The sequence below is a fragment of the Rhagoletis zephyria genome, unplaced genomic scaffold, assembly GCF_001687245.7.
Source record: "Rhagoletis zephyria isolate East Lansing unplaced genomic scaffold, Rhagoletis_zephyria_1.1 Rzeph_scaffold_00276, whole genome shotgun sequence".
Classification (NCBI taxonomy): domain Eukaryota; kingdom Metazoa; phylum Arthropoda; class Insecta; order Diptera; family Tephritidae; genus Rhagoletis; species Rhagoletis zephyria.
Window position 1 is genome coordinate 19,537 of NW_016157360.1, and position 15,123 is coordinate 34,659.

Here is a 15,123-nt window from a genome sequence, read left to right on the forward strand (position 1 = left end):
GGGTTCCGAGTTGAATACTTTCAGAGCTGAAGCGTCGGTGTCCATTCGAATGACATGGTCAAGCCAGCGGAGCCGCTGTATTTTAATTCGCTGCACTCGCTCATCGTTCCATACTCTGCGGTACTCGCCGTCGCCAACGCGTAAGGCCCGTAAATCTTCCGCAAAAACTTTCTCTCGAACACTCCAAGAGCCGCTTCATCGGATGTTTTCATTGTCCATGCTTCAGCGCCATATACCAGCACGGGCATGATGAGTGACTTATAGAGCGTGGTTTTCGTACGTCGAGAGAGGACTTTACTCCTGAATTGCCTACTCAGTCCAAAGTAGCACTTGTTGGAAAGAGAGATTCTGCGTTGGATTTCAATGCTGACATTATTAAAGTAATCGCTGAGCCGTTCGGACGTGTCTACGCTAAGCTGTGTATTATTGCCGTGTATATGTTTTTTTTTGCGAGTTAAACGATATTGTAATTTTACTTGAACATGTAAAGCATGCCTTGTACGTGTAAGCAAAAGGTCGACCGTGGTCGCCTGCAAATTCAGTGCGTTAAATGTAAAGAATTTTTTCCATTATAATGTGTTAATTTATCGGAAGCCGATGTTGACTTTTTGCATAAAACCGATCGTGTATTTTTGCACAATATTATAAAATTCTAATCCTTTGCTCTTTTTTATATTTAATGTTAATTACAGCTTCACAAACATTGTTTGTGTTGTCCACGTCCTCTTTAAAGTTAATCGCATTTACTAGTTTTTGTTGTATACGTAGGCTTCAGTGTTGCCACAGAAATATTTTTTCCCCTACCAAAATTTCCTACCATAACCAACNTCTTCTTCTTTTTTGGCGCTGTAACCGCCTAAGCGATTTTGGTCGAGTTCAGCAAAGCACGCCAGTCGTTTCTCCTCTGTGCCAACTGACGCCAATTGGAAACGCCAAGTGAAGCCAAGTCCTTCTCCACCTGATCTTTCCATCGCAGTGGGGGCCTCCCTCTTCCTCTGCTTCCACCAGCGGGTTCCGAGTTGAATACTTTCAGAGCTGGAGCGTCGGTGTCCATTCGAACGACATGGTCAAGCCAGCGGAGCCGCTGTATTTTAATTCGCGGCACTGTGTCTATGTCGTTGTAAAGCTCATACAGCTTATCGTTCCATAGTCTGCGGTACTCGCCGTCGCCAACGCGTAAGGGCCCGTAAATCTTCCGCAAAATCTTTCTCTCGAACACTCCAAGAGCCGCTTCATCGGATGTTGTCATTATCCATGCTTCAGCGCCATATACCAGCACGGGCATAATGAGTGACTTATAGAGCGTGGTTTTTGTACGTCGAGAGAGGACTTGTTGGAAAGAGTGATTCTGCGTTGGATTTCAATGCTGACATTATTAAAGTAATCGCTGAGCCGTTCAGACGTGTCTACGCTAAGCTCTGTATTATTGCCGTGTATATGTTTTTTTTTGCGAAAGTTAAATGATATTGTAATTTTACTTGAACATGTAAAGCATGTCTTGTACGTGAAAGCAAACGGTCGACCGTGGTCGCCAGCAAATTCAGTGCGTTAAATGTAAAGAATTTTTTCCTTTAAAATGTGTTAATTTATCGGAAGCCGATGTTGACTTTTTGCATAAAACCGATCGTGTATTTTGCTGGTCATCTTATACTAAAGTTCGGCGGGACTCTTTTCGCTCTCCGCCTCCAACCCACATCGCGACCAAGCCTTTGTGGGCTGTGGATCCCTGCAAAAATCGTTGGACCTTGTAGTCTATTTGTGGTATATTGGAGTACTTACAAAAGTGTTCCTCTGTCATGCTGTAGCGGACCAACTCGTGTCTCTGCGCCAGCTTATTGTTTGTTACCCGATCACTGCTCGCGTTTTAACGAAATGTGATTGAAGTTGAGCGTTTGAAAGCACATTTCCATGTCTGGCTGTAGCTGAACGTGTAGAGATGCTGGCTGTTAGTTGTTAGCTCCCAGTATGTTCGGGTTCGATTGCCGTCAGAGGCAACATGTGATTTTTAATTTTTGGTTTTGGTTTTTATTTATTTTGAAAAAGCATTTGAGAAGTGAGGAACAAAAGGGTGTACAAACGAAAAATATAACAACAATACCATTGTTAATATGTTGGNGCGTGTCCAAACGAAAAAATATAACAACAATACCATTGTTAATATGTTGGAGTAGTTTTGTGCTACTCTGATGTAATGCAGGGATGGCGTATATGGTCCTGCCCTAGGACATGGCAATGTTAATTGGACCATATTTTTTATATGAATTGTGGTTAATTTTGGAGTACTCCTTCATCTTAAGGGAGTACTCTTTAATCGCATGCATGGAGTAGTCGCGATTTTTGCAGGGATGTCTCTGCTGCTCCNCCGCGACCAAGCCTTTGTCGGCTGTGGATGTCTCTGCTGCTCTCGATGCCCATCAGAATGTTCCAGTAAAACAACAACCGCTGCCTGGCGAGTCGGCTGGAGCTCAGAAAAACAAACTAAAAGGGCATTCGAATAGCAATGAGTTGGAGTCTACCCTCAGTGTTGTTCTCAACGAAATTGTTGGGCTCAGAGCTGAGAATGCACGAGTGATCTCTTTGCTTCAATCTTTGTTTGATGAGAAACACATCTTACTTGAAAAGGTTGATAGTCTCCAAGATGAGCTTCGCAAAATGCAAGATATGCCAATTAACGTCGTGCCTGCTGTAAACATTGCTGATACTTACTTGTCTATTGTGCATAACGGTTGCCCTCTCACTCTCACTCCATCTACTACTTCGTCTGCCGCTCCTACTTCAATTGACGCCGTTGACGACGCTGCTAACGCTACTGCTACTGCTGGCGCTGCTGCTTCTGTGGATTCTGTCATGCCCGCACTTTCGCTTGCTGCTGCTGATAAACAATGCCCTACTTATTCGTCTACCAAATTTTCTACGGAATGCTATCTTATTGCCGCTGTTGGTGTTGGTGCTAATGCTATTGTTGGTGCTAATGCAACTTTGTCTGCTCCGACTTCTTCGTCTTTCAACTTTTACGCCTCGATGTTAAATTCTGAACAAGAGTCTGAATCTGCTGCAGCTAAAAATTTGTCTTCTCAGATTAATAATTCTCAGATTAATAATGCTACAACGCCAGTTAATAGGCGAGCTACTCGACGGAATATTGTTGGTACCAACGCAAATACTGAACTTAAAGTTGCTGCTCGTATGAGGTGGCTGCATTTATCCTCATTTGGGTCATCAGTCACTGCTAATAGCATAGTTAAGTATGTATCTAAACATGCTAATATCAGTAAGGGCCAACTGTTATGCTACAAGTTGGTAAAAAATGATGCTGATCTAAAGTCTATTACGAGAGTAAATTTCAAGCTTGGAGCTCCATACTCGATCTACTCGAATATTTTGTCATCTGATCTTTAGCCAGTTGGAGTAAATGTACGTCCATTTTTTTTATAAAAGATGCTAAACAACAACAAGTGCAGTAGCTAATGTAGTTAACTCATCTCAAAGAAGGCACTTAAATATTTACTTCCAAAATGCTTCGGGCTGAGAACGAAATCGTGTGCAGTTAAACGCTTTAGCTCGCAGGTGGACTTCGATGTTTTCGTGATTGTTGAAACGTGGTTAAACAATGATTTTTTTGACTCAGAATTTTTTGACTCAAATCTGTTCGCTGTATTTCGCAAGGATAGAGATTCCATCAAAACGAGTCGCTTAAGGGGGGGCGGTGTCTTGATTGCGGTGCAACGCAAGTATCGCGCTTGGTTAGTTACATTGGATAACGAAGATACCCTACTCGACCAGCCTTGTGTTAGTGTAAGTGGCTCTAATCTTACTGATAAATTATTTATAGTTGCCTCATACATTCCTCCAAATAGTGTTGATAGTCTTTACAGAGCTCACTCATGTAATATTGTATCATTAGTTACTAGAAAATTAGGTGATAATCATATTTGTATTTTAGGGGATTTTAATCTTAGCAACCTTTATTGGTCGCAAAGTTACTGTAATTCGGGTCCTACACCTACTAATCTCTCAACTATTTGTGAATCTTATTTTGTTGATAATATTTTAAGCCGNTTTTTACGTGGCGGGTCCCAAGCCCAGCGCACAACCCATTGCTGGGACATAATACGTGCTTACTCAATATTCCTATATTGTGGGTGTATAATACGTGCTTACTCAATATTCCTGCTATTAAAAGTAAGCCCTGTAAACTCCCCTGGTATACTAAAGGGCTANTTTGTATTTTAGGGGATTTTAATCTTAGCAACCTTTATTGGTCGCAAAGTTACTGTAATTCGGGTCCTACACCTACTAATCTCTCAACTATTTGTGAATCTTATTTTGTTGATAATATTTTAAGCCGGAACTTGCTGCAAATTAACACATTTAAAAACAAGCTCGATAGATTGTTGGATCTGATCTTTGGTAGTGACAATATAAATTTTAATCTGTCTAAATGTTGCCCCCAGTCACGTCCTCGGATATGCATCATGTTCGTTTGGTTCTTAATGTAGAATTTTATGAGTTAACCTCTGGAAATTTAGTAGATAAAATTGCCTTCAACTTTAAACGGTGTGATTTTGCAAGCCTGGGCAGTCTATTTGCCGAGTTTAGTTGGGAAGAGCAGCTTTCGGGCACTGATGTCGCCGAGTGCTTTAATGCTTTCAGGTCTTCTCTTCTTCTTCTTCTTCTTCTTTTTTGGCGCTGTAACCGCCTAAGCGATTTTGGCCGAGTTCAGCAAAGCACGCCAGTCGTTTCTCCTCTGTGCCAACTGACGCCAATTGGAAACGCCAAGTGAAGCCAAGTCCTTCTCCACCTGATCTTTCCATCGCAGTGGGGGCCTCCCTCTTCCTCTGCTACCACCAGCGGGTTCCGAGTTGAATACTTTCAGAGCTGGAGCGTCGGTGTCCATTCGAACGACATGACCAAGCCAGCGGAGCCGCTGTATTTTAATTCGCTGCACTATGTCCATGTCGTTGTAAAGCTCATACAGCTCATCGTTCCATCGTCTGCGGTACTCGCCGTCGCCAACGCGTAAAGGCCCGTAAATCTTCCGCAAAATCTTTCTCTCAAACACTCCAAGAGCCGCCTCATCGGATGTTGTCATTGTCCATGCTTCTGCGCCATATACCAGCACGGGCATGATGAGTGACTTATAGAGCGTGGTTTTCGTACGTCGAGAGAGGACTTTACTCCTGAATTGCCTACTCAGTCCAAAGTAGCACTTGTTGGCAAGAGTGATTCTACGTTGGATTTCAATGCTGACATTATTATCGGTGTTAATGCTGGTTCCCAAGTAAACGAAATTCTCTACTTTCTCGAAATTGTAACTGTCAACAGTGACGTGGGTGCCAAGGCGCGAATGTGCTGACTGTTTGTTTGATGACAGGAGATACTTCGTCTTGTCCTCGTTTACCACCAGACCCATGCGCTTTGCTTCCCTATCCAACTTGGAAAAGGCAGAACAGACTTCGCGGTTTTTGTTACCGATGATGTCGATGTCATCGGCATAAGCCAGCAATTGCACGCTCTTGTAGTAAATTGTTCCTGAGCGGTTCAGTTCTGCAGCTCTTATTATCTTCTCCAACATCAGATTAAAGAAGTCACATGAAAGGGAGTCGCCCTGTCTGAAACCCCGTTTTGTGGCGAACGGCTCGGAGAGGTCTTTTCCAATTCTGACGGAGCTGGTGGTATTGCTCAACGTCATTTTACACAGCCGTATGAGTTTTGAGGGGATGCCAAATTCAGACATAGCGGCGTATAGGCAACTCCTTTTAGTGCTGTCAAAAGCGGCTTTAAAGTCGACAAATAGGTGGTGAGTGTCGATCCTTTTCTCGCGGGTCTTTTCCAAGATTTGGCGTATTGTGAATACCTGGTCTATGGTGGATTTGCCAGGTCTAAAGCCACACTGATAAGGCCCAATCAGTTCATTGACGGTGGGCTTCAGTCTTTCACACAATACGCTCGATAAGACCTTGTAACCTATGCTTAGAAGGCTGATCCCGCGGTAGTTGGCGCGAATGGCGGGGTCACCTTTCTTGTGGATTGGGCAGAGCACACTTAAATTCCAGTCGTCGGGCATGCGTTCATCTGACCATATTCTGCACAAGAGTTGATGCATGCACCTTATCAACTCCTCGCCGCCGTACTTGAATAGCTCAGCTGGCAGGCTGTCAGCTCCAGCGGCTTTGTTGTTTTTCAGCCGCGTTATTGCTATACGTACCTCGTCATAGTCAGGCGGTGGAACGTCGACTCCGTCATCATCGACTGCGGGCTCGGGTTCTTCTTCTCCACAACTTTCCGTGCTGCTACCATTTAGTAGGGCGGAAAAGTGTTCCCTCCATAATTTAAGTACGCTCTGGACATCAGTTACTAGGTCGCCATTATTGTTCTTACAGGAGTGCGCCCCGGTCTTTAAACCTTCCGTAAGTCGCCTAACTCTCTGGTAAAATTTTCGGGCATTCCTCCTGTCGGCCAGCATTTCAAGCTCTTCGCACTCACGTATTTCTGCCTCTCTCTTCTTGTTGCGGCAAATACGTCTCGCTTCCCTCTTCAGATCCCTATAGCGGTCCCACATAGCGCGCGTTGCGCCCGATCGCAGCGTGGCCCTGTAGGCGGCATCTTTTTTCTCTGCAGCTTCCTGACACTCCTCATCGTACCAGTTGTTCTTTCGGGCTCGCTGAAATCCGACTACTTCTTCGGCGGCGGTACTTAATGAGCGGGAAATGTGGTTCCACTGCTCGCATATGTCGGTTTGTTGAAGAGTGCTCTCTGAGAGCAGGTGTGAGAGTCGAGTAGCGAAAGCGCTGGCTGTCTGTTGTGATTGCAGCTTTTCGACGTTAAGCTTTCCTTGCATATTTGGGCGCACATTTTTTGCTGCACAGAGGCGGGTGCGTATCTTGGCTGCAACAAGATAGTGGTCCGAGTCGATGTTTGGGCCTCGGAGTGTGCGTACGTCTAAAACACTGGAAGCGTGCCTTCCGTCTATCACAACATGATCGATTTGGTTTCTCGTTTTTCGATCCGGAGACAGCCAGGTAGCTTGATGGATCTTTTTATGCTTGAACCTAGTACTGCATACTACCATGTTTCGGGCCCCGGCGAAGTCGATCAGCCTCAATCCGTTGTCGGACGTTTCGTCGTGGAGGCTGAATTTTCCGACGGTGGTTCCAAAGATCCCTTCTTTGCCCACCCTGGCATTGAAGTCGCCAAGCACGATTTTGATATCATGACGGGGGCAGCGCTCGTACGTGCGCTCCAAGCGCTCATAGAAGAGATCCTTGGATGCCTCATCCTTCTCTTCCGTCGGGGCATGGGCGCAGATGAGCGAGATGTTGAAGAATCTCGCTTTGATGCGGATTGTGGCTAGACGCTCGTCCACCGGGGTGAACGACAGTACTCGGCGACGGAGTCTCTCTCCCACCACAAATCCAACTCCGAATTTGCGCTCCTTTACATGGCAGCTGTAGTAGACGTCGCAAGGCCCCAGACATTGTTTGCCTTGCCCCGTCCAACGCATTTCTTGGATGGCGGTGATGTCAGCTTTTGTCCTTACGAGGACATCAACCAGCCGGGCAGAGGCACCTTCCCCATTAAGGGTCCGGACATTCCTGGTGCATGCCCTCAAATCGTAGTCCTTTAAACATTTGCCGTGGTCGTCATCATAAGGGGGGTCTCATCCGAGGCTTTGCCTTCACTGGAAGTGGTTTTTACGTGGCGGGTCCCAAGCCCAGCGCACAACCCATTGCTGGGACATAATACGTGCTTACTCAATATTCCTATATTGTGGGTGTATAATACGTGCTTACTCAATATTCCTGCTATTAAAAGTAAGCCCTGTAAACTCCCCTGGTATACTAAAGGGCTAAAAAAAAGTTAAAAACCTTAGAAACAAATATTATAAGAAGTTTAGATTAACTAATAACCAAGTTTTCTATTGGATAAATTCTTGTATAGAAACTATATTCTTAGGTTCGAAATCAATATTAAGTCTGATCCCAAGGCCTTCTTNCTGCAAATTAACACATTTAAAAACAAGCTCGATAGATTGTTGGATCTGATCTTTGGTAGTGACAATATAAATTTTAATCTGTCTAAATGTTGCCCCCAGTCACGTCCTCGGATATGCATCATGTTCGTTTGGTTCTTAATGTAGAATTTTATGAGTTAACCTCTGGAAATTTAGTAGATAAAATTGCCTTCAACTTTAAACGGTGTGATTTTGCAAGCCTGGGCAGTCTATTTGCCGAGTTTAGTTGGGAAGAGCAGCTTTCGGGCACTGATGTCGCCGAGTGCTTTAATGCTTTCAGGTCNAATTCCGCACTCAGTTTTGGTTCGGTTGCACTTACTTCTGATGATATCTTTATCGTAACGGACTTTGATGGTCTCTCGGTTCTTTTATTAAAAATTTGTCCCGCTCTGGTACTTTCGCTGAAAATGATCTTCAATAAATCTTTGTATTTTGGAAAATTCATTGATGCCTGGAAACTGGCTTCAATAAACCCTATATTTAAGAATGGCAACAAGAATGATGTTAGCAATTATAGACCTATTTCGAAACTCACAAATGTATCTAAGCTCTTTGAAATTGTCGTCAAAGATAAAATGTATTTCTCAGTTAAGAGTTTAATTAGCCAAAATCAACATGGGTTTGTGACGGGTCGTTCCACAGTTACAAATCTGGCAGTCTTTAGCGAATATTGCATCTCAGCATTTTCTTCAGGATGTCAAGTTGATTGCATCTACACCGACGTTTCGAAAGCCTTCGACAAAGTTTCGCACATGGTGTTGATTGACAAACTCGCATGCCTTGACTTCCACTCATCCTTTCTGCAATGGCTCCAGTCATACTTGAATCGACGACGGTGTGTTGTAACTGTGGATAACGCGCAATCAGAACCTTTTTTCGCTACTTCCGGAGTTCCATAAGGTAGCGTTCTAGGTCCCTTGCTTTTTATATTATTTATAAATGACATCGGTTCTTGCTTTTCTTTTGCTAATTTTATTTTATATGCAGATGACTTGAAGATTTATTCAACTGTTAAGAAGTCTTCTGACATGAAAAAGCTCCAATCCGAGCTGCTATATACCAGAGATGTAAAAGAATGCATTCTTTTGTGAATAATTATTAACTTGATTTATCGTAAAATGATTGCAGCCATTTTTTGAATTCTTTGACTGGGACTCCAAAAATGAAGTCACCATTCAGACTTCATTTTGTGACTTCGAATTCTTTTTTCATTCATTTTTTGGTTATTCATGTATTGCATTCATTGAATAAAAAGTCTCACTGAAGTCAATTGAAGTCAGTAGGAGTCATATGGAGTCATTTGAAGTCAATTTACCTGTGGTATACGAGACATGATCGCAAACTATTTTTACTCAAACAATACTTATTAAACTGTAAAATATATTATACAAATAATTCATTATGGATCTTGTTAGTACTCTTTGTGAAAAGTTAACATGTGTCATATATCCGAATTACAATGTTAAATCTGTTACGATTTTTTTTTCTCTCCGGATTAATACGGCCCTGTATAATACATAATGTGTTATACTTATTTATTTTTCTCTTCTAACTTTACAAAGAAAACATTTTCTAATTGAGTACTACGAGGGTTGGCGTTTATATTTTTCGCCTAATTACGAAATTACAATGCCTTAATATATTCCAATAATTGCCAAAAATTTTAAACTACGGCTCATCAAAGAGAGAAGTTCCTAGGCGTAAAATATAAAGTGCAACCCTCATAAATCACTACACAATGCGTATTGCTATGCAGTTACCGATCGGAGTTATGAATGATCATTCGGCGCTCTGCTTTATTGACTTGAACATAAATATTATTTATTATCAAACATACTTCGAGCACTACGCTCTCATGGTATAAGCCCCCGTATCCCTTCGCACTTTGGTTGTTCATAGCTACATCACTGTACAATATCTCTGGCCGTTCTACTTTCGCTTTCTAAACATTGCAGTTTGTCGCTGCAATGTTTTTATTGTTTTAGCCAATGCACCGCTAATCATCAGCTAATGGAAAAGTGCGTGCATAAAAAACGTAATTTTCGGACCGTCGCGATGCACACTCATATCTTTATCGTTGCAATTCCTCGCTACCCAACAACAACAAGCATCACTCAGCAGCCTTCGATTGGGAATCGCTCTTTCTCCGTTACATTTATTGAATTCTTTGTTAAACTATTTTAATTTTTTAGCATACGCATTCTATTTTCAAGTAACTCTGTAGAGTCCTATTTGAATACTCAAATCGTACGGAGCAATAAATAACCAAATTTGGTTATACGCTTAAAAAGTTTTCGTGATTTTGTTTTGAAGTGTTATAATTTGAAGTGTTAAAAGTGTTAGTTGGATTGTTTAAATTGTAAAATTTAAGTCGAATTGTTAATTGTTCAAATTGTAGTAAAAGTTGAAATTAAAATTTAAAATGTCTAGTGATTCAATTGTTGACTTTTCTTCGGATGACTCGATAATAGATCCCACTTTCATAGTAAGTTTTTAATGGTCATTGATTTGCATATACCAGGGACCGCAAATAACAGTTACTTTTATTATATAAGTTGGCTATAATAGTTATTTTTCAACTTTTAAATTTCGATCGCAATATAAAAGTTATTTTTCAATTTTTAAATTTCGATCGCAAAATAAGAGTTATTTTTAAACTTTTTTATTTCGATCCGAAAATAAGAGTTATCTCTGATTTTTTTTCATATAAAATCGAAAATAAAAGTTTTTCGCGAAGAAAGAAATTTAAATCGAAATTTAAAAATTGGAAAATAACTCTTATTTTGCGATCGAAATTTAAAAATTGAAAAATAACTTTTATTTTTAACTTTTACGGAAAAAATGCAAAAAAAAAATCTTTTCACCAATCGATATCGATAGTAATAAAAAATGTTTCTATGTACTCCTTATGGCAGTAGCACTACCCCTTCATATACATATGTATGTATTTGGAAATTTTAGTGGACTTTAGACCGTTCCGATCATTTTTCCTAAATTATTATTTTTGATTATTTGCGAACAGGCTGAAAGTGGCAAAAACAGGAGAAAGAGATGTTTGCTCGACCAGGCTTCTACTAGTAAGAGATCAAAAACAAGTGACGAGCCATCTTCAACCGGTTTAACAACGAGTGGCAAATCTGAAGAAGCCGTGGATATCGCCACTTTAAGCAATACAATATTTAAATACTTTAAAGTTATTAAGCATGTAGGTTATAAAAAAACTCTTAAAAACTCAACTAGTCAGTCAATATGGCTTAAGTTATTTTTGCAAACATTTTGATGGACGAAAAAAGGCACTTAGAAAGAATAAGACTGACTTTTAAGCAAGGAGTGGAACCGAAACCGTAACCGTAACCGATTAAAACCGATTCATTTTTCAAAACCGAGACCAGAACGTTATTTTGATCGGTTTCACACCTTGCTTGCGGTAGTAAGAAATTTATTTTGATATTTCCTATCTTATTTGACTGAGTAGTTTGGGTTTCCGCAGAGAATTTTTTAATAATTGCTGTTTTAATAGTAACTGTTTATTCTAATGAATATTTTCATGTAGTTGAACAAAACTGACTTTCACCGCAAAAGAAATGGGGTGGTAGCTGAATGCCGCATATGTAAAAAGCATCTGCAAGGTTCGACGCAAATAACTTCGAACTTCGTTCGTCACTTTCGATTAAAACATGTAGACGTTTTTAAAGAATATAAAGAAACAAAATTAGAATTAATGAGTAGACAAACAGCAACATCATTAGTAAATACCACATACACATCCATGATTGACAAGTTAAAAATGGAATTGAGTGATTGCGAATTTTTTTGCACTACAGCAGATGTGTGGTCAACTAAGCACAGAAGTTTTTTTGGCTATACATGTCATTGGCTAGATGACTCTCTCCAAATAAAATCTATTGCTTTGGCATGTAAGAGATTTTTCGGATCACACACATTCGACCGTATACATGATGCAATAATTGAAATTCATACTACTTACGGTCTCACACTAAATAAAATTGTTGCAACCGTTACTGATAATGGGTCAAATTTCGTCAAAGCATTTAAGGAATTTGGTGTTAATACACCTTTAATGTTCCTCGACGCTAATGGCAATAACGACGTTGAAGATTTAGAAGAGATGCAATTGGAAGACTTGTCCACCAATTTTGGCGGAAATACATTGCCGCGACATATAAGATGTGCCACTCACACCCTAAATTTACTGGCTACTACTGATGTGTTGAGAATTTTGAAGACTGATACCTCATATGATAAACATAACAATGTAAGTTATTATAATTTGTTGTCTAGTTTATACGAACATAAAATCGAATTATGTAATTCAAAACGAATTTCTTACGACACATGAAGTAAAACGCAAAAAGTTTTCAAGTCGGTTTGAAAATTCGTTTATAAATGTGTTTCGAAATAAACCGAATTGAACTGAAGCGTTTTATGTATACGTATAAACTAGGTATGTATTGTTATTATGACAAATAATTTAACACTTTCCAAGAGAAATAGGATTATTAAAAGTAAATTAAAATGTTTTATAGGTAATGAAAAAATGCTCTGATATTTGGAACAAAATAAACAGGCCGAAGACTTCTGAGATCATTGTTTCGGTGCTAGGCTCCCAATTGCAATATCCCGTCGTAACGAGATGGAATTCCTTATATGATTCCATTAAAGGTTTAATTTCTCACAAAGAAAAACTAAGCACTTTGTGTGAAAAGCTCGAATTGACGAAGTTTCACGAGAGCGATATAAGGTATTTGGAGGAGTATTTGCAATTGCTGCAACCAATCGCAGATGCTATCCAGTTTTTGCAAAAAGACAACGGGATGGTGTATGGCTTTCTGTTACCTACGCTGGCAACAATTAGATCAAAATATAGGAAAATGCAACTAACTCAGGCCATGCATTATCTTCAGCGAGTAGCGAATCTTTTGGAAGCAGACTTGGAAAAAAGGTTCCATAAATATTTTTGTTTGGAGGAGGTTAATGATGCCATTGTTGCCTCAGCGTTATGTCCTGAGGTAAAACTGAGATGGGTTCGATCCCTAAATCCAGAATTCACAAACGAAAAAGTTGCCGAGGTCAATGAGTTGGTGAAGAGCATTGTGGTGAGCGAATTCAATACAGATACGGAGCGAGTCGATAATAGTGAAGAAACAAATAGTCAATTTTTCGACTTTTCTTTTATAGGTAATGGCAATCTATTTTGTCATACATATGTAATTATAATTAAAATAATTGATAAACATTTTTAACGTCTTTTTCAGATGAGTCTACACAACAACTTGAACTATCGCAATCGTCTATTGAAGGCGAGTTTATAGCCTATATGGTTGATAAGTCTCCGAATATAATCATCTTACACCGCTATCCTACTATTAAAAGGGCGTACATTAAATACAACGCACCTCTGCCTACCTCAGCCCCCGTAGAGAGACTATTTTCGTTTGCCTCCTTACTTAATGCACCACGTCGAGGACATCTATCAGATGACTCATTCGAAAAGCTGTTGCTTTTAAAAGTTAATAATTCACTATAAGTTCCCTTTGTTTATGTTTTGTTAATAATGCATATTGTTTTATAATAAAGTTGTTATTATAGATCATTATAAGTTGTTTGTATAAATTTTGTTGCAAATAGTTAGTGACTTCACTCAAAAAATTAAGTCAGTAAGTGACTTCTCTAAATGACTTCAAAGTCGTGACTTCAAAAAGACTTCAGACTTCATTTTTTTATTCTTTAGTCAAAAAGCTAGTCAATGAGTGCATTCGAAATTGGAGTCATTGAATTCGACTTCAACTGATTGCATTCGCATATGAATGCATTCTTTTACAACCCTGCTATATACCTCTTTCGTACGTTCTCACCTGGAGTATGCAGCAATAATCTGGCGTCCGTTCCACCAGTTCCATATCAATAGGATTGAACGCGTTCAGAAAGTTTTTCTCTAATTTGCCTTACGGTCACTACGCTTTTCTGATCCCATACCCTCATATAATGCGCGCTTATCGCTGATCAATCTAAAATCGTTAGATAAAAGAAGGTCAACATTGTCTCTAACTTTCATTTTTTGCATTATCCAAGGATCTTGTGACTGTCCGCAGCTTTTGGGTAGAATAAATTTTAATGTACCGAGGAGGTATCTGCGTGCTTCCCTGCCTTTCTATGCTGAAAATTTCAGAACGAATTATGCCCGTAATGCACCCATTGGCCGTGCAATTTGCGAATTTAACCAGATCTCAACTACTATCGACCTTGATTTTTCTTTACTCCTGAATTGCCTACTCAGTCCAAAGTAGTTGATGCCCTAGTTTAAGCTTGATTGTTAAATAGTCTGTAAGAAATTATTATCGGTGTTAATGCTGGTTCCCAAGTAAACGGATTCTCTACTTTCTCGAAATTGTAACTGTCAACAGTGACGTGGGTGCCAAGGCGCGAATGTGCTGACTGTTTGTTTGATGACAGGAGATACTTCGTCTTGTCCTCGTTTACACAGCTGGTTCAATAAAAACAAATGAACTGCGTATAACCATCCGTTTTACTGTACAGACTTATCTAAATGTATGTATCTTTACACACAGCGAAAAATACGCGTAAAAAAATGTCAGCGAAGAAAGACTCTTAACATATGTGACGGCAACGAAAGGCGCGTTTACCTCTTTCACGGCGAAGAAAGACGCTTAAACTTATTTTCGAGGTCAAGTATGTTTGCGAGTGTAACAGTATACGAATTCCCCAAAGAATTTTTCCGGAATGATGTTGAATCCATGCCTACGCTTCTTTCTTCGCCAAATTTTCTTCAAGCGTATTGTTTCGTAAATTTTTTGACGCGTCCTTTTTCGCCGTCAAAACACCCATTCGTATCTAGTGACGATAATATTATTAATATTAAGTCGGAGATACTCGCGCTGCAACCTAAGAAAATATATTGTGCTAAATCCTAATTGTAATCACTCCAACCTTAGGCCATTTAAAAAGCTCAACACTTTGGATGATCAATGTTTCAAATTTCAAAATTTTTTGAGAAGCTCTCCAATCATTAAAATAAATACTAAATAAATGGGTTTGAAACAAGGCATAACAAGGTAGAAGTGATTTCG

At 40.0% G+C, this 15,123-nt stretch overlaps 1 protein-coding gene across 1 annotated transcript; it reads left to right on the forward strand.

The window, feature by feature from the left end:
• The first annotated feature begins 11,754 nt into the window (after positions 1 to 11,754).
• On the forward strand, positions 11,755 to 13,562 carry LOC108358616 (uncharacterized). The gene is made up of 3 exons (XM_017610047.1): positions 11,755 to 12,290; positions 12,562 to 13,213; positions 13,291 to 13,562. Exons 1-3 carry the CDS (start codon positions 11,784 to 11,786, stop codon positions 13,560 to 13,562), a joined length of 1,431 nt encoding a protein of 476 aa, XP_017465536.1. The 5' UTR covers positions 11,755 to 11,783.
• The last annotated feature ends 1,561 nt before the right edge of the window (positions 13,563 to 15,123 follow it).